The sequence below is a fragment of the Acomys minous genome (assembly GCF_964271855.1).
Source record: "Acomys minous genome assembly, chromosome: 5".
Taxonomy (NCBI): Eukaryota; Metazoa; Chordata; class Mammalia; order Rodentia; family Muridae; genus Acomys; species Acomys minous.
In genome coordinates this window covers 73,594,145-73,622,026 of record NC_140494.1, presented here as the reverse complement: position 1 = coordinate 73,622,026, position 27,882 = coordinate 73,594,145, and the positions used below count along the sequence as shown (strand labels likewise).

Sequence of the window (27,882 nt, the reverse complement as noted above, 5' to 3'; positions counted from 1 at the left end):
TGGGACCTGGAAAGGTACCATTTACATATAAACTAAATATAATACATCATAGATACTTACTCAGGTGTGAATGTTTACAACAGAAATTGCTCTACCTTACCAAAGAAAACAGCTAATAGATACAGGATTCTATCACAATTCCATCATCTTAAGAAATCAAATATTAATATATTTTCTTGTCAACACATATGTCAGCATCTCAGACTTGAAAGGCTGAATCAGCTACGACGTACATCAGAGTTTTCCCAGAAACATTCTCAAAGTATTTGTTATGAAACAAATCCCCAAGGGCTACCAAAAACTGTACCTGTCATCTTCCTGTAGTCCTCGGCATTTTGACAGGCTCCCATTGTATTGTGTATGGCACTTTAGTGCTGCCATGTCATGCTTTGTGGCTGCAACATGAACATAAATTGCAGCTGAGAGTTATGCAAAGGTTCAGTTGGTGTAAACACCACTCACATACTGTAGGCTTATACTTGTATATTTCAGAGTCCAAAGAATCTCAACATGGATGTGAATCTTAATGAAAGATCACCCTTAGCTGAGTAATTGAGACAAGTGAAATGAAATTTTGAGTTAAAATTCATAAGCTCCATTTATTAAAAAAATTTTCTTTGAAAGCTGCAGTCACCTCTGTATAATGCTGAAGTAAAGTGAGGAGGGCTGAATTAAATCAGCTGGGAAATAGAAGACACAAATTGATTCCTCTAGAACTTAAGTCCATCTTGGCACAGAAACCCAAAATTGACTCTTTTGGCTCACCTCCTAATCAATGTCCAAGTGACTCTCAGTCTTTCAGGGTTGACCTTGGTAATTATAAACAACGTACATCATTTATTAAAGCATTATTAGAATTAGACTCCATATTATTTCAAACCGTTAACTTATAGTGGGCAGATAATCAGTAAAATCTTAATTAATGAGTGAAATGTGTGTTAATAGTGTTTCATTTTTGTGAGATTTTAAGAGAAATGTATGCCAGAGAGAAGAGTTGAACACATGGGTGAACTGACTTAAATTGTCAGCTTTGCTTCTGACGGAAGTCACTTGTGTTTGCCGTAGCCTCCCCGCCATCTTTTGACATGAATCAACTGAAGAAAACAATAATAGTTACCAAAGACCGGGAAGTTCTCATAGAGTGCAAACCCCAGGGCTCTCCCAAACCAGCTATCTCCTGGAGGAAGGCAGACAAGGCAGTGCGAGGCAACAAGAGGTGAGAACCTTATTTTTTCATTTCAATCTGTTAACATCAAAATTAATTTACTTAGTTAGTAAATGATGGGATGGGCTTTGTGATGCTTTATTCTCACTCTCCCATAAACCTCCCCTACCCTGACCCTTCCTCTTGCTAGTCCTCTCCCTCCCCCATGTAGTTCCTCCTACTGCTGCGATCAAAATCACACATCTTAGAAGTTGCAAATGACATACGTGAAGTATATGTCTTGCAGAGATTATGAGATGTTTCATAAACTAATTGAAACGTGTTTTTTTTTCTATATGTGATCCTAGCAAGGTCTAGCTCACTTTAACAAGGTAATACAATTTTTTTGTCACAAGTAAGAATTTCACTACATTTTAAACAGAACTAGTGGTTTTTGCTTTTCATTTTGTTTCTGCATTATGGTGGTCTATATATCGTCTGTGATCTTTATGGTCTGTGCTGGTTTGATATTGGTATTTAAATAATGAGAGCATACTCTGTGTCTTCTGCTTAGCCAAATTATGATCAAATTTGAGCCACGTGACATTTGTGCCAATGTTTGCTTCTCTGTTTTAATCATGCTGGTGAAAGTAAACTAGGATTATTTTGATGGCCACAGGCGTGTGTGAAATATGTAAAAGAATATTCAGCATATAGACATTAGTCTCTAGAAATCGAGAGACATGGAAAAGAATATCACAGCAGTTTTGAAAAATGAGAATTAATCCATCCTGCTCTACTTGCTTCTGTCTGGGCTGATCTGGCTTTGCTGGTTATTATCCACTGATGCTGGAGGTCTGGTTAAGATGGGATATGACATCGCTCTTATGGAAACATAACTGTGTATAATCGCATAAGAACTTTGTGTTTCCCTTGTCTATACAAATGAGGAGTTTTACAGGTTCTGCATGGTTCTGAGGTAAGTGCCACTATAACTAAGTAATTCAAGTCTGCACTGAGTATCTATTCAAATAATTGTATAAGTAATTTTGAAATATTTTTAAATTTGGGAACTTTTTTTTTTTTTTTTTTTTTTTACAAAATGATATCACAGAAAGTCTAACATATACTGATTCTAGCATCTCAGGTTGCTGATTGGATTCAGGTCAGGCAGACAGGACGTTCTTACTTGGATAGGATGACCATGTGGGTGTGGGCAGCCAAGAGAATTCTTCCGTCTTGTGTAGGACTAAATAAATGAACATATTGACGTTTTCTTTGCCTAAATCAACTAAATAGTGGCTCATATGGGCACTTGGAGAAACAGAGTATATAACTCTTATTAAAATGAGGGACTTTTGTTTTGCTGTATAGTCGAAACAAATATCTTGCATTGCTAGGTTATCATGTGTTCTGATGTATCACAACCTTGGAGACATTGTCAAAAGCTGCAAGATGTTCTGTTGGAAATGCATTATTTTGTTTTATGTTTTGAGGCAGCATGTGAACCTTCTCCTATTTACTGCAGTTCACCACATGAATGTTCATCAACTGTTCATAAATACCACACTGTGAGTTTAAAATTAGGAGGCATCTGTTTTCGCCAGAGTGGAGAAATTAACAGGAGTAACAGAATTAGGAGTTGACTCTTAAAATAATATAAACAAAATGGACTAAGTATTTTCTAGAAATTGAAAGTGACAGGTTATGGATACTCCAGCTGTGTCTACCCCACTTACCATACACCCCTAAGTATACTCACGTCATGAGATAGATGCTGACCTCAAGCTCAGGCTCCCCTTTCATTCCCAAATTCCAGGACTTCTCTTTGAAATGCTGTTTAGAGAGGAAACTGAAAAGCAAAATATTTGTGTTTTACTTATTCAAGGAGAAGCAAGATTTCAACACATTCTGTATTTCCCAGTCGACATATTTAAACCTATATCCTGACTCTGCTTACAGACATACAGTGACCCTTCCCCCTCTGAGATTAATAGATATAGCTGGGCCTGGTAGCTCCTGTAGTCCTGGACACTTATAATGATCAATTCAAGGCCAAACTGGGCATCTTAGTTAGACCCTGATCAAAATAAAACAAAACTAAAATGGAATATGACTCAGCACAGTGAACATAGCATATGAGAGACCCTATGTCTAGTCCTTAAAACAAAAACAAAGTAGACACAGCAGCAAAATACCATTATCACTAATGGACAAGGAGTCACAACACTGAGTCATCATAGCTTCTTTGAATGTGCATTCATCTGGTCCTACATGTACAAGGGAGCTGGATTTATAAGTCTTAGGAGTCTTGTACAGTGGTTGTCTGTGTCTTCAGGCTCATCGGTGTAGCATAATGATTGGCCAGGGCTATCAGGCACTCTATCTCAGCATCATTTAAAATGGCGATGGCTGCTTTTAAGCCAGGGGCTTCAACAATTTGCAAATCACTTTCCCACTCTGGGTAGCAGAATTCGACAGTGTATAAGAGAAGAACCCAGTTTCCTTGTTCATGCTTCAGTTTGTGGGGTGCTATAGTAGACTCACTTCTCTTTTAAACTTGTAAAATTTGGAGCTGGAGAGGTGACTCAGCAGTTAAGAGCACTGGCTGCTCTTGCAGAAGATCCAGGTTTGTTTTCCAGCACCCATAGAGAATGGTGACTAATTCCTGTCTATAACTCATGTTCCATAGAATTAAGTTCCCTCTTCTGGCTTCTGGTGGCACCAAACACATATGTGGTGCACGTGCACACACAGATAAACTCACATACACATAAAATAAAAACAGATACATTTTGAAAACAAAGAATAACTTTGTTGACTTATGAAAATTGAGTGAAATGTTATATGGAAAATAAGTTGATTGGTATATGGTACATTAGTTTGGAATTCTTATTAAAAGGGGAGACATTCAGTAGAGGAAGAAGAGAGGATGAGAAGGAAGGAGGAAGAGGAGAAGAAATAGAGGCAAAGAGGAGCAGACAAAGGTGGTGATGGTGCCCCCATTAAAATTTTAGCTTTTTAAGAGGGAACCACAGTTCTCTTATGAATAGTGTAGATAGAGTTCCATCCCTCTCCTCTTTCTCCAGTAGTTATGAGAAAAATATATTTAAAGTTTTTGTTGCATTTGTGTGTGTGAATATGTGTGTGAGTGTATGTGTGTGTGTGTGGAGATCAGTGGACAACTTGTAGGAGTCAGTTTTCTCATTCAGGCCATCAGATTTGACAGCACGTGTCTTTATCCACTGAGCTATGTCCCAGATGAAGAAAAGATATTTAAGTTAATCTGCAGTACTAAGAAATTCCTTTGGGTCACCTGTTTGAAATACTTGTTTTTAAGATTATCAAGTCTCTTCTTGGTAACTTGCTATCCTTCCTCTGAGTGCCGCCAGGCCTCCCCATCCAGGGGACGTGGTCAGAAAAGGGGCACCAGAGTTCGTGTGAGAGTCAGATCTCACTCTCCACTCAACGGTGGAGAATATTCTGTTCGTCGGCTAGGTCTTGGTAGGGGTTCGAAGTTTACTGCCTATTTCTCCTTGGCTGGTGCCTTAGTTTGAGGAGGACCCCAGGACCCAGATCTGCCTGTCATAAAGTTCTTCTTGTAAGTTTCCAGGACCCTGTGGGTCCTACTATTTCCCCATTCTTCCATGCTACTCTCGCCTAAAGTCTCAATAGAATGTCCTCTCTTCTGACCCACTTTCTTGGTAAGTAAAGTTTTTCATGGGACCTATCCCTTGGAATAGTGTTTTGATATAAGTGAGTAGAGCATATATAGGGGGAGGAGGTCTCCCTCAATCACAGACATAGGGGAGGGGAGAAGGGGGGAAGTGGGAGGGAGGGAAGAATGGGAGGAAACAGGGGAAGGGCTAACAATCAAGATATAATATGAATAAATTAATTTAAAAAATGGCTTAAAAAAAGAAATACTTGTTTTTCATCCCAGGCTCCTGCAACCCTTGGATCACTTCTCATACTTCCTTACTTAGTCTCCCTCGGGGCCTTGGTAAGGTTTCTGTACCAGAAGGCTGAATGTTCAGTTCCTTTATCAGTTTAATAGTCTACATCAAATTGACTAACTGTGAGGAGTTACAAGGGGAAATGCGGGAGTTACGGAAGTGGGTCATTTTTATAAAGTCCTTCTGTTCAACTAGGAAGACACGAACATAGATCCCCAACCATTAAAACCTGGCTCTGATGCACACCTGTAACTTCAGTGTTGTAAACATTTGTGGCCAGTGGCAAGCAGATTTCTAGATCTCCTTGGCCAGACAGTCAAACCAGTTAGTGCACTCCAGACTCGGTCAAGCGCCCATATCTCAAAAAGATGGAGGGCCATTGAGATGCCTCACTAGATATGCTATTGAGTCTGGTGGTCTGAGTTCCATCCCAACAGCTCACATGGTGGAAGGAGAGAGTGAACTTCTGCAAGTTGTCCTCTGACCTCTACACACGCACTGCTGCAAACGCATTCCCACACACTTACAAACACAAAGCAAATACATGAGTGTACAACTATTTTTAAGGGGGGAAGATGTTGAAGGACAAAATCTAACATCATCCTCTATCCCCACACGTGTACATGTGTGTGCCCATTTGCACACCTATGTGTACACACAGGCATATGCCGTCCACTCTCCCATTTTCCTCCCTGACACACACACATGATTTTAACTATGATCCAGGTTTGGGCACACCATCTCAGAGGCCCATCAGCACACGTGGCCTTGGGTCTCTTCACCACTTATGTGCGTTCTCCTGTTGGCATGAGCACACTTGATGAGTTCTCAGCACGGGCAGTGCACGGAGACCCTCTTTTCTGACAGACTGTCACAAGCCTGCTCTGCTCATCAAGCTCCTATTGAATTTCCACTCCAGCTCATTATTCCCATTACTTGGCCATTAACTTTTGTTAAAATATAATCATCCAGAAACACTCCAGCAGCGCATACACATTAAATCTTCATTATTGCGTGTTAAACTTTCCTACATTCTGCGAGCCGCCTTGGCTGAGAGAAGAATACAAGGTTCTGAGTAGAGACATGGTTTCTGTCCTGTTCAGTGGCATCTGTATCAGTTGTTATTCATCGTCATAGAAAATCATAGGTGTCTAAAATTTACAACTGTTAACATTTGAAATTCATTCAAGTACGGCTTTTTATTTCTAGGCAAAGAAAGTTAGTGGTTACAGAGATAGTAAAATATAATACAGAAACCTTGAGGCAAAAAAATTCAAAAATTAAGTCATAGTATAGAGGGGCAATATCATAGGATAAGTGTTCTTTTATGGGACTGATGTCAAAGGACAGACTTGTCGCAGCTCTTTGTGCCATTTCCCTGCTCTCCAAAGGCACATCTTAATGGCCAACTTCCCAACTTCCTCATTTAACAGGCATAGAAAATTGCACTTGAAATACCTATTAGTGGCTTCCTCGGGGAACCCATGTTGTGTTTATTGGGCAACAATGATCAAGCTCACATACTGACTCACAGACAAATGGGAAAATATATTCTTCATAAAAGCCCTACAGGACATTGTTACCAGGGGGGGGGAGAGCAGGGTCTTCTTGTTCTTTGTGGGGAAGCGGGGGGATTCATGAGCATAATTAGGGTCCTGTTTTCACCCCTTGTTTCCACCTCCATGCTGTGTTTGTTAATGAACATGCTGTTGTGTTGTATTGTCAATGACAGGGTCTTTTATATATTAAGACCATAAAACAATGCAGACCCTAGGTTTCTTCTCTCTCTCTTTTTTGCATCTAGAAGTTGTACAATAAGAGTAAATGAGCGTTCATTTATCAAGAGTTTGTCATAGCTGCCTTTTAACTGAAAAACTCTGCTTACAGAGGAAATGAAGTAATCAAAAGGATGTTACTTATCTCAAAGAGAATGAGGGTGCCAACTAAGCCCTTGTGTGGGGTGATTGACCCCTTGTGAGCTGCTGGCACTGTGCGGTACATTATCACCAAGAGCTGGCTCTTCTGTGGCTTCCCTGAGATTCGGAGAAAAGGGGAAGGCATCTTACACTTACTATTGCAGGGTTATGAATAAACTTAGAATCAGAGAAAATTGAGCTGCACAAGCCTCGGCTTTCTTCTGCCACTGCTCAAAATGCTCATAGCAACACCACAAGCAATAATGAGTCATGGTGGCTTTGGAAATGATGATCATAAATACATTCTTGATCTCTAGTTACATCACCCCTTTAAGTAGAAATGAGCAAAACTAAGTAATAATCAAAAAGCTTGTTATCCCAACAACTGGAGCCCGAGAGAGGAAGAATGAGAGCTGTAGGCTAGCCTAGACTACATAGTGAGTGAGACCCTAAAAAGTGGACAGGCAAAACAAAAGAAATGGTAAACAACTTGTTCAAGCCTAAACCTCTTAAATCACATTAAAGCAGCAGAAAAACTTTTCCATGCAAGCCTAGGCTGTTGACTCTTCCGATGCTCTCTGGCTTAGAGGTCCCGCTCATGGACCACTCTACAGAGTACCAGAAAAATTGGAAGGAAGAGGTCATGAATATACCTTCACTCAGTGATGAGATGGGCAGATTGCTCCCCTGTGAAAGGAGCAGGTGGACCCATGCATTCTCGGGTGGAGGGGCCAGGTTCCCATCTTTGTCTGTGATAGTGAGCCCTTCCCTTCTGCCTCTCAAAGCTGGGTCTGCATCTCAGTAGCTGAGCAGCTAACCATGCTTAGTCAAAAAGGCAGCCGAGAAACAAGAACTAGGTTTTAATTCACGAACTATTTCCCGTATATTCTGTCTAAAAACAAGAGTCCAAAGTAAGCTTAAAGATTAAAAAAAAAAAAAAAAAAAAAAAAAAAAGACAAGGACAAGTGGCTGAGAACAAAAGAAAAGATGAGAAAGCTCCCCACCTCAGTGACCCCTGGTGTTTAAAACCCTGGGATGTAAATTGCAGGAGGCATACCCAGGATATCTCCCAGCGCCTAGCTCCGAAATGGATTCAGGGCAGCTTTGAAGTGTTTCTCTGAAAGGAACAAGTTTGATGACAACTTTTGGTCAAAGTCTTTGTAGTCTATGGCCAGCACAACTCCAGCAGAAAGGCTGACCATGCACCCCTACTCTAGCAGAAAGGCTGTCCACACAACCCTACTCTAGCAGAACGGCTGACCATGCACCCCCTACTCTAGCAGAAAGGCTGTCCTCACAGCCCTACTCCATCCCCTATCTGACCTATCATTGAATTCAGATCATAGAAGCTGCCTTAACTTGCCTTTTCAGGGAAACCACTCCTGAAGGCAGCAGGATGTTAGTTTGTGTGTTTTGATCCATCTACTCTGATGGATGCATAAGGTGCATCTATATATGGAACACTGCAGATTTCTGAACCTGTTTATGCTGAAGATTTGATGGTCACATGGTAAGATGATGTCATACCACTAGTGGATTTCAAATCATGTAAATTTGGAATAAATTTCATTTTGAGAGAAAACACATACATTCATTTTTACATTAAAAACTGGGATTAAATACTACTAGTTGTTAAAAGGTTGAAAACATATGTTAGTAACAAATTTTAATCTCCACTTTTATTCTTTTCTGTATTTTGTAAATTACATATAATTTTTATATTGTTTGTGGAAGAAGAACATTTATGAGGTATCATAAGATTTTACAGTAAGAACTTGTTCAGAGTGTTAAAATGAAGTGTTGCTTATCACATGGGTCAAACAAGTTAATAATATAGATTTGCTCTCCATCTTAGAACTGGACATCATTGTCAGTATTCTGTCTTGAAACTAATTTGAACTTTCTCAGTGGACTAGAGTGCACCTTCCCTGCAGGATTTGAAATGTAACACTTATGTGTATTTTCTTGTTTCTTCTTCCTCCTTTTGAACACACTGACCATTCTCAGCAATAGTGCAACCTTACTCGGTAGAAAGAGAAAGAGCTATCTCTATTCTAGGAATGTGGAAGCAAATACAATTGTGTGGATTTACAGATACTGGGAGTTTAAAATAACTTCTAACACCGGTTTTTACGAAAGTACCAAGGAGGAGGAACCCTCCAAGTCAGACATTGACATTTCAACTCAAAGGGATTAAGTGATTTGTTTAAAATTACCAGCCACAAAATAGCTTTAAAGCCAAGTCTGGGGCTGATCAATAAATCGATAATTCTCTGATCAAAGTGACTAAAATGAAAGCAAAACTGCATTTCAACCCACACGGAGAAAGCAGTAGAATTCCATCCACCTTTGCCACCTTTTAAGACAGTCCTCCGAGGCCCTAGCTAACCATCAGTTTGTAGCAGACCTTGAGTTTACATCCTCCTTCTGAATCCTGAGGTTGCATTACCATGCCTAATTAAAATTTAGGTTATGTTTATTATTCTATTTCAATGTTGTGGTTAATTCAGAGTCCCACACGTGCCAGAAAAGCACCCTCCCTTACGGATTTAACCCCAGTGCTCTTTTCACTTTTTATTTAGAGACAGTCTCACTTTCTAGCCCAGGCTGATCTCAAGCTCTTTGTCTCCCGCCTGAAGGATTTAGTGCTGGGATTACAGGCATACAGCACTGCTCTCCTTGTACCTGTTCCACATGTGGGTTCAACTTTCTGTTCCAAATTCAAGAATGTCAAGACTTCATAACCAGTTTTGACAACACACACACACACACACACACACACACACACACACACACACACACACACACACACTTCAGACCCTCTAAATAAAGGACTTTACTCATCTGTCCACAAATTCTATGACCATAACAGTAAGATGTCTTGGGTTTTCAATCAATCGTGTCAATCGCAGAACTGGAGACCATGTGGTCCCGGCTTGTTTGCCAGATGACTGGATTCGATGTAATGAGAGCGCAGTTCTACAGTTTCTCGGTCGCATCCTTGAAGGGAAGCTACTTGTCCTTACTGATCGTCTCCCTGTGCCACTTGGGCTAGTGTGTTAGTTTCATCATTCAAAGTTGAACTGAGAATATAAGGACCAAATCAAACCAAGGAAAGCCAGTTCCTTAATGACTGTGTCTTATCCACCCAAGGCACAGTACAGCTTTGACAAAGAAAGAAATAAACACTGAGTCCTTTCCACAGGCTGCCTATACTTGGTGCATCTTGTATTAATAAATCTAGTATCCAGTTAAAAAGACTCTCACGCACTGCCAAATGTAGACAGTTTTTCATTTCTTTTCTAACATTCCCATCAAGGCTCAGTCATTTGTTTGTCTTCTAGAAAAATAAATTTGCTTCTGGCTTATTGTCATGTTTTCCTATTTTTTAATTCAAATCTATTTCTAACTGACACAATAAAAACAGGAAAATTGTTTATTTTGGTGACAACTGTATGATGCTTTCATACATACATTTATTACATATTGTTCACATCAGGTTAAAGATCCTTGTTTCTGCGGGTTTTATCAAGTCTTTATTGTAGAAATAGCTCCTATCTTTTTAAAATGTAAATATATCAATACCCATAGTTGTCTAAGATATAGCACAGCAGACTTCTTAAAATATATAAGTTACATTTTATTCATTTGTTTTGTGTGCATGCAGAGAGATGAGAGTACTAATTGCAAGAGTCCTTTTTTCTCCCAGCTACATGGTGCCTTTCCCCACTGAGCTGTCTCACTGGCTTCAAGGTTTCTATCTCCACCTAACTTCCAGGCTCTGAGCATACCACACTGACCACACCTGACTCCGTCTCTTAAACGCCATTTCTCCACCTCTCCTCATCCCCACCTCCTTCCTATTTCTCAGGCCTTAATTATACGTTTTCCCTCAATTCCTATGAGATCAGTTCCTATGTCTCATATATTTTGAGAATATATATACATGTAAGGATATGTGGCACTTTTTGAACCCCATTTTCCTTCCAGCAGAAAAAGAGGATGCCAAATTGCAAAGTAATGAACTCAATAGCCAAAATTCCATTGTACTATGATTGTCATTTCCTCCTAATGATAAACTAGACCACAGAGGTATTGGTGATTTGTACAATAAAAAATATCCATGGCTATCCGTCTTCTCACTGATTACTCTCACTGAGGATCTGATATTACACATAAATTACTTGTAAAATCAGCATCACAATAGCACTGACTCTGCCCAATTTTCCCATTCCTGATCTACAATGGCTTAAGCAAAATGCAGTGTTTCCAAACTCATTTCATTCCTAGAATGCATAACCCAAAATAATAGAAATGTACCAAGAAACCGCATTTATACTTTATTAAATTGTTGATTTTTTAAAAAAAAGAAGGAAAAGGTGTTCTCATGGTTCAAATACCTATGCTTTAGCAGCCCTGTTGATGTAACATGAGAGAGATGACAAATCTTCAAATATGCGAGCTATAATTACATGCAGAGGGCAGCACATCAGAAAGCCTTTAATTGCTTTTTCCTGGCATGTCCCAAGTTGAAGGTCACAGAAGGGCTTCAGATTCCTCCCTGAAGACCTTCAAACGTGCCTTTCTGCTTCTTGTTGTCACCACCAGCCTGTCTCTTGTTTCTTTTTTTCCCGTAATTGTTAAATATAACAAAACAGGCATCAACTCCCATAGGGAAGTATCAAGGAAGAACTCAGGCAATTTAAGCCGTAAATGACAAGAGAATAAGGCTGCCCCGTTGTCCTAGCAGCATCCCTAACTTGCAGCTTTACATCTCTACCTAATTACCAGCTTAGCAAACAGTTCATAAATTCTACTTCTAACTATGGTTCATTTACCCCAGTTACTATAAACAGTTGCACAAGTTGCCTGGCTGTGCACTCCAAGTAGGCACAACTTGAACAAGCCATTAATTGCTTAAAGGCTTTTCTTTTCCAAAAGCCCCCCAGACTACAACTTCCAGCTAAATTTGTCCTTAATACAAACAACAACTGAAATGTTTGGGAATTCAAGCATCTAAGTGCATGCTACTGACTGATCCTGCTACCTCCCCAAGTGGCTCTTTGCTGAATATAAAATAGTGAAGAAAGAAGATTCAGAGAATGTTGAGAAAAAAAACATTTTACGGTGGAAATGTTTAGCCACCTCTGGGAGCAGCTACTAATCCCAATAGTCACTTCTTTTCAGTTTTTGCATAAATCATTCTCTAATTTAACTATAGTTGATTCTTAATGGGAATTAGAGACATGGCTACAAATTAGAGGGCTGACATGATGTTAACCTTGAATGCAACCCACAGACCATTTTCATAAGGAATACGCTGAACAGACCTTCATATTAGCATGCTTGCTTCTCTTCACATTGAAGCACAGCTCCACCTAGAAACTAACAGTAGACCAAACGCAGAGAAAAGGAAATGCTCACTCACAAATGGGTTCACAGAAATGTTGTAAGAGCTAGACAACGAGGATGACCAGAGTCACACGGTGTCTTCCGGACGTGTGAGGGCAGCTGTCTTCAGGGCTCGGGAAGCACTGGTTGACCGTAAAAGATCTGTGTAAGACCGTGGCAATCGATATTCTAGCACCGGGCAAAGAGGGCTCACTGGGAACTATTGACAGCTGATGGTGTCTGGGGCAGGAAGAATAAGTTCTCTTTAAGGGTGTACCCCTCATAGGTGAACCACACTCCAAGGTGTGCCTGTGAGCATACTGGCAGCACGAATTGGACTTCGCATCATTAAACGAAAAGAAAACTTGCAATTGGGAGGAAGGGAGGAGTCAGGGGGAGTGGATATAATCAAAATACATTGTATGAAATTTCTCAAACATTTAATAAAATATGAAAAGAAAATTAAGGTATATGTGTATGTATGTCTGCATACATACTCACACACATATATATACACACACATATGTGTGTGTAGATGTTTATGTAAGTAGAGACTGTGTGTTAAGATGGGCTCTGCATTCGTGCTTATATCTTCAGGAATGAGATTACTAATCTATTACTCTTGCTTCACAATTGCACATAATCAATCTGACACCAATCAGTTTCTTCCTTCAAGCCACAAAGGAATGAGCTGGGTACAGTAATGTGCAGTTTGATTCATTTCAGGGAAACAGCTCCTTGTTTAGTAGATACTGAAGGTAATACATTATGTCAATTCATATCAAAGTAAGAGAAACAAGCCCTGTGCTCACAGAGGCACTGTTTAGTGCTCAGGTGTAACACAAGCCTTGAACCCCATAGTGTGCGGTGGAAAAGCTCCCCCACTAAGGCAAAGAAAAATAGGCCCCCGTGTCCTAAGCACAGGGAATGTTGGATGCACATTACTTTTTTTTTTTTTTTGCAGTCCTCATAATCAGATAATATTCTAAGAAAGATGCAGTTGGCCACTTTAAGTAAATTTAGTCATAGATGTCCAGGCTCATACACACAGGAAGTATCTCAGGCAGAAAGAATGCCCAATTCTGTTTTAAGCCCAAACCATCCTCAGTCTGCTAAATTGCACAAAACCCTGTGAGAGTCCTCAGAGTAAAAAGTAAAATCTGGGTAGAAAGCAATTACCAGGTTTTAGATGAACTATTTTAAATCAGTTTTGAATTTGATTTTGACCTATAGAGACAGAGTACATTTTAGGAAAAGAGTTCAGAATTTGAGAAAATGTTATCATGAATCCAGGACACATTATGAAAACATGTATAATGATTTCGGTCAAAGTGTAAATTAAGGGGGAAAAGAGAAATAAACTGGACAGTTCAAAGAGCTATGGGCTAAGGACTTAGGAAGACAGGCTGCACATATCCTTAGTCAATGTCTCTTAGGTAAATCTGAAAACATTCAATTCATGTGTGTGTTTTAGGTTAGATTAAGAAACAGAAAAGCAGTTTGCTAGGACATCTCAGCCAGTGCGGGAAGAAAAGAATTCAAAGTTACGAAAATGCCCTAGCTTCAACTTGCTGAGATAAAATCCTGAGAAAATCCAAGGGAGGGAAGGTGGTTTAGCTCATGGTTTCAAATGTTTCTGCTCATAGTCATCTGATTGCGGCCTGCAGAGAGACCGAATAGCATTATGGAAAGTGGTGTGCTGGGGGCTGCTGACCTCAGGGCAGCCAGGGAGCACAGTGGGGGTCCGAGCTGACAGACATCACTCCCTTCAAGTACACCAGTGACCTGCTTCCTCAGAGAAGACCTCTATCCTCAGTTTCTCCTGTGGTGGATGACGTCAGCGCGCTCAGGATCTAACCTTCTCACCTCAGAGCACTTCTGTGTGAGAGCAAGGTCTCAGCACGAGTGTCTGCCTCACTTTAGTATATAAAGCACATAGGAGAAAAACAAAGCCCCCATTATTGTGAGAACAATTTAATTGCCTGTAAAGAAAGCCCAAAGTAATCAGCAAAAAAAATATTTAGATTTTTATGGAGTTTGATTACATTTTTAAATTGAAAAAACTCTAAATTTGCATTTCTATGCAATGAAATAAAAAGGTTGAGCAAAATAATTTAATGTGGCATCCACAGGAAGGCTTGGGACTGTGAGGTGATGGTGGGGTAGCATGCTTTTGGGAAACAGAGATGTTTTCATTCTAAATTCTATTTTGAGTAAAAATACAGTTGAATTTCATCATGAATGCTAACTTTTCCCAGTGTACGGTCCTCAAGGTCCCAATATTTTATTAGTAGCATCTTTATCCAACTTTCCCTGACTGAAGCCAGAGACGCATTTTAAGTACCATGCACTCAAAGGTTTTTCCAAAAACACTATTTTATTCATTTGTTTTCAAAGGTTCTATGTGAAACAATTTCAAAGACAGCAAACAGCTTGGGTTTCAGATTTTCCCATAGCAATTCAGAGACACTTTGTGCCTTCCATCACCTCACCATAGTCAGTGCCACTGGAGCGAAATAACTGATAGTGTCTAAACAACTCACTAGGCATTTCTGTTTCTTAAGGATGTTGAAGATAAACTCTCTCTACTCTGTCTCTGGTGTGTGTGTGTGTGTGTGTGTGTGTGTGTGTGTCCATACTAATCAAGTGGTCAGAAACAGGGAAGGAAAAGAAAAGGAATAGGATGTGAGTACAAAGCTGGCTACATCAGCTCATGTTTTTCCTAGAAACATGACACAGGTGGAATACAAGGGTGCAGGGCTTACTGTGTTGTAGTGGGTCACATAGCACATAGCATATGCGTATTCTGAAGGGTTAGCACTTGAGAGGGTTGTGTTTGTTGTTTGTCTGTGTTAGTCTTTGAGATAGGGATGTAACCCACCCAGGCCCCACATTCACTGTGCAGAAGATGATGGCCTTGAATTGTTCATCATCCTACCTCCACCTGAGACTCAAGCTTGTGCTGCCACACCTGGTGAGGAAGCTTTAATGTAAACACTTATTTCAACTATTCTGGTTGGCATTTACACTTATAAACTGACAGGTATACACACACACACACACACACACACACAGAGAGAGAGAGAGAGAGAGAGAGAGAGAGAGAGAGAGAGAGAGAGAGAGAGAGAGACCCATATACATATGCATGTGCATACAAAAAATAATTGAAGCAGTACTTGGGAAATCTTTGACATCTAATTAGTACTATTAATATTGGGTAAACAAACCTGCAAAAGTAACTTTTCTGTCTGAAAGATGTTTGGTTGAAACTCATGTTTTTATGATAGACAATATTCGTTGATAAAATTCTTACTGAAAATAAAGCCTGTATGGCTTGATCAGACACAATAATCAACATTGTTAGGTTTGATTCCCAGCACCGTGAAAAGGCACAGAAAAAGTTACTATATGCAGGTACTAGAAGGAAGCCCGGGAGCACCAAATGTATTGGCTCAGTCGACCATTATTTTCTTAATCACTCCTGGGCTGTATACAGATGAATCAAATCTTGCAACTGTGAAATAACCTGCCCAGAGTTGCTCAGTAAGTGAGGGTTGCAGGCTCATGTGTAGGAACAGCAGTTCCAGCCAACCTTTCACACAGGTCATAGGGCACTGACTCTCAGGCGCTGAACTTGTGTAGCCTTCTGAGCCTAGGTTTCTGCTTTCTGAAATGAGGTGTGGTAAGTAAATGACAGAAGTCTTGAAGGATTGGCCACACAATCTCACAAAGCCCCTGACATGTGACAGACACTTAATAATCAGGCACCTCTCCTGCCAGAAAAAGGAAAGGCTGACAGGTGAATAAAAGCCAGGGTAGGCTTCCTAGCACCCACCTGCTAGGAAGGGTGGGCTTCTACAATTTGTCTTTGAATTCCAAGTTGAGAAAGGCAGCTGAACCCAACCCACTTCCATCAAAGCTCATTTCACAGTTCCAAGGAATGCCAAATCTGTCATTAAAGCGCTGGCTTGACTAGCGGACACACGCCCCTTCTCAGTCCATGGACCTGCTGAACGGGGTGTCCTCACATATTGTGTAGAGCTCATGGGTTTTGTTTTGATTTATTTAATATCAATTGCTTATCCACATTCTCCACACCGATACCCATGCTTCATTCTGTTTGGTAGAATTAATTAATCATTGAAACTCTTCGCAGAATCTCTAGAACCTTGTGCTTTGCCAGCCTCCTTCCCTGACAGCTTCCACCATGGCTCCCCTACCTGACATTCCACTGGAACCAGCTTCCTTTATCAGTGCAACCGAAGCCACGCCCCTTTCCTTCCTAGCCTGAGTACTGGGGGTTTCTCTCTGGTCTTCATGCTTGCTTCGTAAGCAGTTTGCTGACGGAGCTGTACCCCAACTCCTCGTCTTCACATCACCCAGCACATTCTTTGGCGGTTTTGTTTCTTTCTTCCATGATCTGTATATATGGCTCAGAGAGACTCTCTGAGAGGCAATGGCTTGGTTTCTTCTCACTTACTAACCGTTGAGTGTGGAAGGATACTTGGCACACTGTGCAAAGAAGAAAACAACAAAGCTTTCTCGTGAGTTTAGAGAAACACACCTAGCCAGTTTCTCCGTGTCTCCTAGTCTGCGTATCTCTGTACCTCAGTTTGTCAAGGGTGCACAAGGATAAGGTCAAGATAAATTATTAAGGATAATACAGAGAGTGGAAGAAATGGCACTCTTTCTTTGAAAAAAAAAAGAGCTGTTATAATAAAATAACATTATTACAGTTTTTCACACAGGACTTGAACTTTCTCCTATAGAATTTAGTCACAGCAGTGTGGTATCAAATCACAGGTATAAGGAGAAGTAGAGTTGATTTTCTTTTTAAGAATTTTAACTAAACATAGTTGGTTATCTGTGATAGCTCCTTCCTCACTAGCTTAAACTTTGCTTCTCTGGTCAACAGAATTAGGAAGTGACTACTGAGCTACTAAGAAACAGTACTGAGGTCTCGGTTTTTCCATCTGTCCTGCACTTGCCCACTGAACCGGGCGAAGCCTTTGTGTGTGGTTTAAATGATAGTATTCAGAAAAGCAGCCGAGGAAGCAAGCACCCAGCTGTACCCCAGGCCTGTGTCTTCTGCTGAGTGTGTCTCCTGGGGTACAGCTTCCAGGGCCCAGTCTTCTAGGCAGCGTCCTTATTAAAACACAAATCTGAATACTTTTTGCAAACTACTTAATGCTGTTTAAAACGCCCAGGTAAATCATTTTAACTAAACTCTTTTGGTATCACTCCACTCCCCACAATGTTCCTATATAGTTTTGAATGATTATAAAATTGTCATTAAAAATTCAGCACATGGCATACCACATCAGAAAAGTTACATCTGTGTAAATCAGTATGTGGAGTAAGGCAGTGTTCTCCCCCCCCATACTGGGATAAATGCTTAAAATTTTATGATTACCCTCTGTGTATATATCCTATGCTGAAAGGGGAGTTGGGGGAGGTAGTATGGCTGCACCTGTGTGCCTGCTCTAAAATGCAGAGATTTCCAGTTTTCTGTCTCTTGATGTCCATTAGGTGCCTGGAATGTTCACAATGACACCCAAGCTAGAAGTACATGCAAGCTGTTCAAAGCATGCAAAGATAGCACGTGAGTTATATCTGAAAGGACTAGACAGTTTCCCATCCTCATGACCCATATTATGAGTGACAGTGTGTGGTAGCAACTCCTGTCTTCTCAGTGGCTATTTTTGATTTGAGCTTCGAATCTTCCACATGTGAATTATAGCGCTGTACGGTTGGCTGTAAAACACAGTAGAAAAAAGGCACTGTCTTTCCCTACCTCAGATTCACAGACCTAGTACTGTGGTTTGAATGCTAATGGTCCAGCTAGGCTCATATATTTGAGTATCTATATTGGATACATTAAGTGCCCGTGAGTTACTTAGTAGCCATGTTGTTATCAAATCAAACATTATGGCATTACACTGTTTGTGGTCCCATAAGCCTTATTTTCTTAACAATGACACCAAGTATAAAAGCAGTGATGTTGATAATTTCAGTGTGTCAAAGAGAAGCCTTAACATGATTCCCTCACCTTAAAAAGTGAACAGTAAGGATTTAATAAGGAAAAATGATATTGCATACCAAAGATGTATGGCAAGAACTCATCTTCCACCTGAGGAATGATGAAGGAAAGAAACTCTAGGCCCACTTTGCAATCATACCTCAGACTGCAAAAGCTGCAGCCAGGTGTATGATGAGCCCTTACTGTAGATGAAAAAGGCAGTGAGTGTGTGTATACATCATCAGGGAAAGATGTGGTATACAGAGTCTTGATACAGCTTGGCAGGGGTGGGGGGGTTTGGTAAAACTTTAGCTTTCATTCAATGTGATTAGGAAGACAAAAGTCCCCCACTGAGCTGTGCCATGTGGGGACAGAATTGTGAAATGTCTTATTTTATTCTCTGTCTCCAAATATGCCCAAGCAGTTTTGAGGAAATTGGATTGAAAGGTCTTAGTCTATAGAGTATTTTTTTTCATATTTTAAACTAGTTGATGCAGTCCCACATTTAATTTCCTCATGGATTTACTGAATAAAGTAATAATAATAATAATAGTAATAATAATAATAATAATAATAATAATAATAATAATAATAATAATGATGATGATGATGATGATGAAAAAAAGGAGTCTGTGAACACTTGGTTCTCAGTTGGTGCTGTCTGGGGCAGTGATGGGCCGCAGGACATGGAGCCCTGATGGAGGAAGTACCCACTAGGAGTGTGCCCACCCACTTCCAGCTCCCTCTCGTCCTGTATTTGTGCTTGAGGTGTGCTCTCTCCACTTCCTGTTCCAGTCACCATGCCTGCTGTTTGCTGACATGCTTCCATAATGGACTCTTATCTCTCTAGAACCAGAGGCCAAAATAAACGTGTTCATCTATAAATTGCTTTTGGTCATGGTGTTTTATCACAGCATCAGAAAGCACAAGGTAGAGCTGCTGAAAGACAAATGCAACACTAAGACAGTAAGCTGAAGTGGTAAGGTTCCAATTTAGAAAATAGACTGTATGCTTTCAAGCATTTCTTTCAGAACTGGAAACTGTCTTATTTTATACTGTATCTCCAAATATAGCCAAATAGAGCTTTCAGCAGATTGGATGAAAAGTCTCAGTCTATGGGGTTTTTTAAATATTTGTTAACAATTCGTATTGTGTTTGAAACTAGTTACTGTAGTCCCACCTTGAGTTTCCTTGTATATAGAATTAAATAAAGAAATACAAAAAAGAAAAGAAAAGAGAACACGACCGCTCATAGATATGTTGTAAGAGAAGATGTATTGTGCATACAATGAAGAGCACTGTTAGGGGCAAGGACCTCTGGGAGCATCTGTGCCACATGGGAAGTTGGGGAAGAGGAAGAGAGAGAGGGGAGAAGGGGGACCCAGGCGCAGAAGTCCATGGGTACAAAAAAGAGCTGATAACTAAAATGTCTGGGTTATATAGGGAAGAGCAAGCCAGCCCCGGAGCTGGATATTTCAGGGTTGCGGGTGGGGTATGCCAATCAGGAGGGCCCTGTAACAGTAGAGACTGAAGGATGCTAGGAGAACCAGGAGGCTAGGCCCACTTTGATATGTTAAACCTCAGTCATTTGTCCCAGGTTTGAAATCTAGCAGGTGCATGGCCATAGGCTCATTTGAGTGGCTGTTCATAGCACATACACACACATACACATGTCATATGGGTGATACTTCTATACAGTTTAACTTCAACTTTCTCTCTGCTTTTTAGAACTGGCCCTAGAAAAGAGGTTCTGTTAAAACTCCATTGTGCAAGATCATATTTGAAGTAGAGCTTAAGAAATGCAAACACTCATTCCAATATGCCATCTGATCAACAACTCAGTCTCAACTTCGGTCTCTAGCCAGCTTCATATGTAATCCTTTGCGGTGGGTGGGGAGCCGACAAATATTATTGATGGTTCCTCAAGCCTGTGAGTGAAAGTAATTATCGAAGATAATCTCGCTGGGTTTTATGTACATGTGTGCCTTTGGTGATTTATACAAAAACTGCATGAGATAATGTGTCTTCATTATATTATAGCAAAGAGCTGTTGCCAATATCTGTAACTCCGGGTCACAGTAAGCATTTACAATTACTATCAAATGTGTAGTAGTCCTCACTCAACAGAAAAGGAATCTGTTTCTATGAGAGAGATCAAGAGTGCCCCCTGCAGGCTGCAGCATAGGCAGGGGCTGGTTGTTCTGAGCCAGGGCTGCCTTCCCAGCAGACTGGTGGTGCAGTTGCCTGGGGCACAGTTCCTCATGAGGCCTATAGCACTGGGAACGCCCTAAGATGGCTTTATATATATATATTTGGTCATCAAATGAACATTTTTACCTTGGACCGGGGATCCCTGTGTTTATGTTTCCTACCGGGCCTAATACACACACGCTGCGTGCAGTCCTCTCACTAGAATGCCTGACTGCTGTGTAGTCCCCGGCACAGACTTTGAGGTTTATGCACGTGAACGCCTAAACTTAGAGGGAGAAAAATGGTACCTCTTTCAGGTATTTTCAAAACTTAAGACATATGCTTCCAGCCTGATTTATACAGTATACTGCTCATGTCATATGCTATTGTATTTAGAGATATACTGGTGTACATCTTTCCTGGGAGATCCTTTCTCTTAGAACTCTTGCCCTTGGCTAGTGACTATTTGACCCATCTCTTCCCCTGAAACCTGTTCTCCACCCACCCAGCAATGCACATTTGCTATTACATATGTTTTAGTCTTTGATGGCTTCACACATGTATATAACGAATTTTTATCCTTCTTACTCTCTGTTACCCTGTTCCATCTTCCTCGCCAGATGAAAATTTTCTCCTTCTATATATCCTCTTTCTGTGTGTGTGTGTGTGTGTGTGTGTGTGTGTGTGTGTGTGTGTCTGTATCTGTATTAGCTTGGGTTCTCTAGAGTTCTTTTTATATATAAAGAGTATTTGTTAGAATGACTTAACATTCTATGGTCCAGCCTATCTACTCTACAGAAGGAAGGTCTGTCTATGCACAGAAGGTCTTCCTTTTTTTGTGTCCTTATTTAGGTTTCAGGCAGAAGTGCTAGGAGCCCAATTAGAGGTGAGTCTAATTAGAAGTGGATCATCCCCCTCCAAATTAAGCAAAAGTCCCACACAGGTGTTTTCCCTTACTTAATTCCAGATGTAGTCAAGTTGACAGCTAGGAATAGTATCACAGTCACACTGTGTTTAATCAGGACCTTCTGCATGGGAATGGCTAGGAGAGCATCCCCTGAAGCGTGAGTGAATTATCAGTTGCTACACAGAAGAAAATCACTAGGCCCTCGGGGAAAGTGAGGCCTCCTTACCCACTCCCAGGTTTTACATGGCTAACCACAGAGACTTACAACCTAACTGTAGAGAGTACATGACTGACAAGAGCTCAATCTTAAACAAGACACACCACCACATACCCCCCACATGCACACACACACACACACACACACACACACACACACACACACACACGCACACACACACCACACAGGTACCACACACACACACACACACACACACACACACACACACACACACACACCACACAGGTACCACACACACACACACACACACACACACCTACCACACATACACACACATAGATACCACACACCCACACACACCATACACTACACAAACACACCCCACACACATACCACACACACAGATAAGACACATACACATAGACACCACACATACCACACACACACACACACACACACACACACACACACACACACACACCAAGGCTTGGGGAACATCACGGAAAGAGTATAGTAAAGACTCTTAGAGCCCCTAGTTGGAAGGATATCTGTGAAGCAGCATCTTATGGACATGACATGATCAAACATTCATGAGCTCACAGCAGCTATGGGTGATAGCACTCATGGATAAGTGGTTTTCCTAAGCCACATTGGCCACTGCCTTAACTACTAAGGCAGTCCTATGCCTGTCAGGCAGTCTGACCTCAGTGACTGAAATTCAGTTGTGACATCTACAATTTCATTTTATGACACTGTAATGAGCACATTAGTCCATTATGAGCTTCTATGAGTCTCCCAGGCCAGTGGTTCCCAGGATGTCACAGTAGGTAAGGAAGATGCTAAAGTAAACAGAGTGGCCAGGTATATAAGTTACTTTTCTGTTGCTATGGTAGAAGACTATGGCAAGCACAAGGAAGAGCATACCAATTGGATTGGATCAATTGGATCAAATCTAATTGATCAGTCCTAAAACATATGTACAAGTAACATAATACAGACTAAGCAAGTTGTATTTATGTATCGAGGATAACACACACACACACATACAGACACACATAGAGAAAGCATATACATATGATTGCATACTAATATTAATATACAACAAGATAGTATATATATAAACATGACAATTAAAAAGGTAATTTCTATCCCAGAGTGGCTTAAAAATAAAATGAATTTATAGTATATCTCAAAGATTCATTAGAAATATTGCATGTCCTGTTTATATTACAGCTTTGTTGACTCTATTTCTTTGAAGAACAGTGTGGTTTGACAACTGGAATGTGGCAATGTGTGTGTGTGTGTGTGTGTGTGTGTGTGTGTGTGGGGGTGGGTGGGTGGGTGTGAGTAATAATAAAGAAAAGGAGGCTGTGAATTTGAAAGACAGAAAAGTGGGTTGAGAAAATGGAAGGTTTTAGGAGAAGTAAAGGAAAGAAGGAAATGATGTAATTATATTATGACTTCAAAAATATTTCTAAAAAACTAAGAACTAGAATTTTAAAAATCAGCAGCAAGGTACTATATAGCAACAGTAATTGAAACAGCATGGTGCTGGCATAGAAATAGGCTGGCTGGCCAATGGAATCAAATCGAAGACCAAGAAATAAATCCACATACATATAGACACTTGATTTTTCATAAAAAAGCCAAATCTATTCAATGGAAAAAGGGGATAGCATCTTCTTCAACAAATGGTGCTCGTCTAACTGGATGTCTACTTGTAGAAACATGCAAGTAGATCCATTTTTATCATCATGCACAAAACTCAAGTCCAAGTGGATTAAAGACCTCAACATAAAACCAGAGACACTAAATGTGTTTGAAGAAAAAGTAGGGAAGAGCCTGGAACTCATTGGCACAGGAGACAACTTCATGAAGAGAACTCCAACAGCAGAGGCTCTAAGGTCAACAATTAATAAATGGGACCTCATGAGGATGAGAATCTTCTGTAAGGCAGAAGACACTGTCAAAAGAACAAAGCAATAGCCCACAGACTGGGAAAAGATCTTCACCAACCCTACATCTGACAAAGGTCAAATATCCAAAATCTATAATGAGCTCAAGAAATTAAACACCACCAGCCCCAATAATCCAATTAAGAAATGGTGCTCAGAATTAAACAGAGAATTCTCAACAGAGGAATATTGAATGGCTGAGAAACACTTAAAGAAATGCTGAACGTCCTTTGTCATCAGAGAAATGCAAATCAAGATGACTCTGAGAGCCCATCTTATACCTATCAGAACAGCAAAGATCAAGAACTCAAATGATGCCATATGCAGGCAAGGATGTGAAGAAACAGGAACACTCCATCATTGCTGGTGGGAATGCAAACTTGTACAATCACTTTGGAAATCAACCTGATGCTTTCTGAGAAAACTGATGAAGGGCTACCTCAAGACTCAGCTATTCCTCTCCTTGGAATATACTCAAAAGATGCTCTATCACACAACAAGGACATATGCACACCTATGTTCATAGCAGCCTTATTAGTAATAGCCAGAACATGGAATCAACCTAGATGCCCCTCAGTTGAAGAATGGATAAAGAAACCGTGGTACATTTACACTGTGGAATACTACTCAGCTATTACAAACAAGGAAATCTTGAAATTAACAGGCAAATAGATGGAACTAGAAATGATCATCCTGAGTGAGTTAACCCAGACCCAGAAAGAAACACATAGTATATACTCACTTATAATTGAACACTAGCCCAAGAGATGTCCCCTGAAAGTCTTTACTTAGCTCGAGATTAGGATAGATACTGAGACTTCCTATTGGGACTCTAGGTGACAGAGGTAAGAAAGAATGGGGGAAATAGAAGGATCCTGAGGGTCCTAGAAACCTACAAGAAGACCATTGAAGCTGGACTCAAACTATTGTACCAACCAAAGACAAAGCATGAAGCAACCTACAATCCTTATCAAGATCTACTCAGTGGACACTACATTCTCCACAATTGTGTGGAGAGCAGGGACTGACTATGACATGAACTCTGGTGCCCCCTATTTGACTACTTCCCCTTGGTGGGGAGACCTGATGACACTCAGAGGAAGAGTAAGCAGTCGACCAGGAAGAGACCTGATAGGCTATGATCTTATAGTAGGGGACAAGACCCCCTTGTGTCACAGACCTAGGGGAGGGGAATAAGATAAAAGAGGGAGGGAGGAGTAATGGAAAGATACAAGTGAGAGGATAACAACTGAGATGTAATCTGAGTAAATTACTTAAATAAAAATTTTTAAAAATCAACTGCTAGAACAAAATGAGTTTATTTTGGTTTACTGTCCCTGGGGGATAAGAGTCAGTATTGGCAGCGTAGTAGTATAGAAGATGCAGTTGGCATAGTTGGGCAGAAGCAGGAAGCTCAAATCAGGATCTACAAGCATGAAGCAGAGGGAAGGTTATTGCTGAGAAATCCCACCTCCAGTGACATACTTCCTTCTACTTGGCTGCACCTCCTTATACTTTGCCAAACAGCACCATCAGGGGGGACAGAGTGTCCAAATATGTGAGCCAATGGAGGCTGTCCTCATTCAAATTACCACATGAGGAGACGCAGAACGCCTAGGTTGGCCTCTGCTTACCACAACCAGTTTGTTTTTCAATGAAATTGGGGGTCAACAAATTTTCCATGAATCATTGAGATATCATTTACAATTGTTTTATTCTTAAGCTACTCTGGAATAAAAATTACCTTTGTAATCCTCATATTTTATAATTTCCTTGGTAGGGGATGCTGAGGAAGCAGATGTTCCCCGCACAATAGGAATCTTAGACATCACTTATTCTCACTTCCTCATTTTACAGATAATAAAACTGAGGATGAGACAGTAAAGCGATTTGCCCAAATTCATGAACCTGTCTATTCTAATTTCCAGCCAACTGCCTTTCCCAGAATAGCATGCTGCTCTCGCATAATGAGAAACAGGTTTATTTTCCACGAGAATAAAGGAGGTTGGAGTTAAAAGGAAGAGGTTTTCTGGATGCAAGGTATCATTATGCCTATGTGGAGGAACGTTAGCAAAAATGGAAAAGAAGAAAAAAAAACTTTACAGAATAAAAGAAGCTATTCCTGGAATTTGAGTGAAAGGGAGACAAATCACAAAAAGCCTGAATGATAGACAAATGAATAATGTGGTGAGATAAATCAAATTTGGGCTCTACTGAGATCAAGGAAAGAGGAAAGTGTGGGAAAGAAAGATGATGTCTGGGTTTACAGTCATTTGGGAATCATTTAGAAACCTTGAGATAAAAAGGTTCTGTAGAAATAATAAATGTCTGTTACTTAATTTTTGAGGGACCAGGAGATTCATGCATTGTCACAAAATGTTATTAAAAACAGCTATTCATTTTTCATGTAGCAGGATAAAATGTGCAATCTATATTGACAGCAAAATTATACCTTCAGTTCCTCCCATGTATTTTACTCCAGAAGAGGGTCAATTGAAATTACAAGTGAAGATCAAAGGACAGAGAGAGGCATTGTAAAAGAAATCCAATTGGAAAGCAATTAAAAAATATTTTGTTAGCCCTATTTCAGAATTCCAAGACCCTCTACGAACAAGGAGCTCCCTGGCCCACTAGCCCTGTGAACTAAATGTCATCAGCTTTCAACAGACTGCATGCTTTCCTTCTGGGCTCTTCTTTCCTGCATTTGTGTTTATTTAAACATAAGGAGACAAATACAAGATCTTCACTCTTATGTACAATTACCAGAGATGTCTCAGGTTGATGCAAAGCTATTTATAAACAAAAGAAAAACATTGCTGTGTCATCGGGCTGTAAAGTGAATGCAAGATTACTGTCCTTGGTTATATTCAAATATAGCTCTTGGAGATGATTACTTAAATTATAAAGGCATAAATATCTGTCATTATTTCTGACTTGTAGTGCATCATACAGGATGAATAATGCCAGCTTTCTGAAGACAGCAACACTGCCAGCAACTACAAAAATCTTATTCACAATGGGTTTTTGTGCTGGATTGGGGTTGCATTTTTAGACTAATGTTTGTTATGATTCAAACCTTATGTTCTTATTCATGTAATAAATATTTTATTATTGAACATAGCTGTTCTAACAGCTTATTTCTATTTATTGAACATTTATTAGATGCAAAATACTAACAATCTATAAAATACCTTTTGATGTATTCCTTTTTACTATCTGACTTTATAGTCCAATGTATTGAAACTAAGGGGAGTGAAGATACTAAACAAAGTTACATTTTTTTCTCTTTTTCTTTTTTAACCAGTACATAAAAATATAAATCCTGCTCGGAACTGAGGCACATGTCTTTAATCCTAGCACTTGGGAGGCAGAGGCAGGTGGATCTCTGTGAGTCTGAACCAGCCTGGTCTACAAAGAGAGTCCAGGACAGCCAGGGTTATTATGCCCAGGAACCCTATCTTCAAAATACAAATATTATATACATATACATCATATATATGTATATAATCCCATACATATGAACAAAGTATTATGTGACACTTTAATACACACAGGTACACATTATACAGTGCTCAAATGAGTTAATACATTAACCTCCTCAAACATGAATCTCTCCTTTGTGATGAAAGCATTAAGAATGCTTTATTCAAGCCTTTTGATTTTATGTCACACCTGTCATTGACTGCAATGAGACTTATTCTCCAGGTGAGACATGGTAGTCTTATTCCTCCTGGCTGAGATAAGCATCTCAGACCAGCCTTGTACCCTTTCTGTGAATTCAGAATCTTCCTTCAGTCTTCTCTGTTGCTATGTAGCAAATAACCCCCAGACACAATGGCTTTAGACCATGAGCAATCATTATAGCCAGGAGTTCTTCCAGAAAACAGGGACAGACAGCTGTAGGGTTTTTCTCCCCCACCAGACATGTCACACCTACAGAACAATCAGATGATGTAGTGCTAGCCATATACTTTTCATCAGGTCTGAGCCACTCACTAGAAGTGTCCCTGTGTGGTAGCAAAGCTTCAGGACAGTGAGAGTAGTTACCCCCTCCCAGAAGGTGACTTAAAGACCACCCTTTAATTTGCCAACCACTTCCTTTTGTATGTTCTTTTGGTCAAGAGAATTATAGAACCAATCCAGACTACAGGAGTAAAAAAACTGAGCACCAAGGAGGTGGCTCAGGGTGGGGTTGGGGAAAGGAATTAGAGAAGCAAGTGTTTTCC

General features: G+C 40.2%; 1 protein-coding gene across 4 annotated transcripts in view; it reads left to right on the top strand.

Moving 5' to 3' along the window:
* The window catches only part of CNTN5 (contactin 5), a 1,112,028-nt gene that overhangs the window by 844,823 nt on the left and 239,323 nt on the right, over positions 1-27,882 (top strand). For all 4 annotated transcript variants that reach the window (XM_084782482.1, XM_084782479.1, XM_084782480.1 and 1 more), the window contains one exon: positions 1,066-1,216. In XM_084782482.1, coding sequence (XP_084638608.1) covers positions 1,066-1,216 — 151 coding nt within the window. The remainder of the gene's footprint in view (positions 1-1,065; positions 1,217-27,882) is intronic.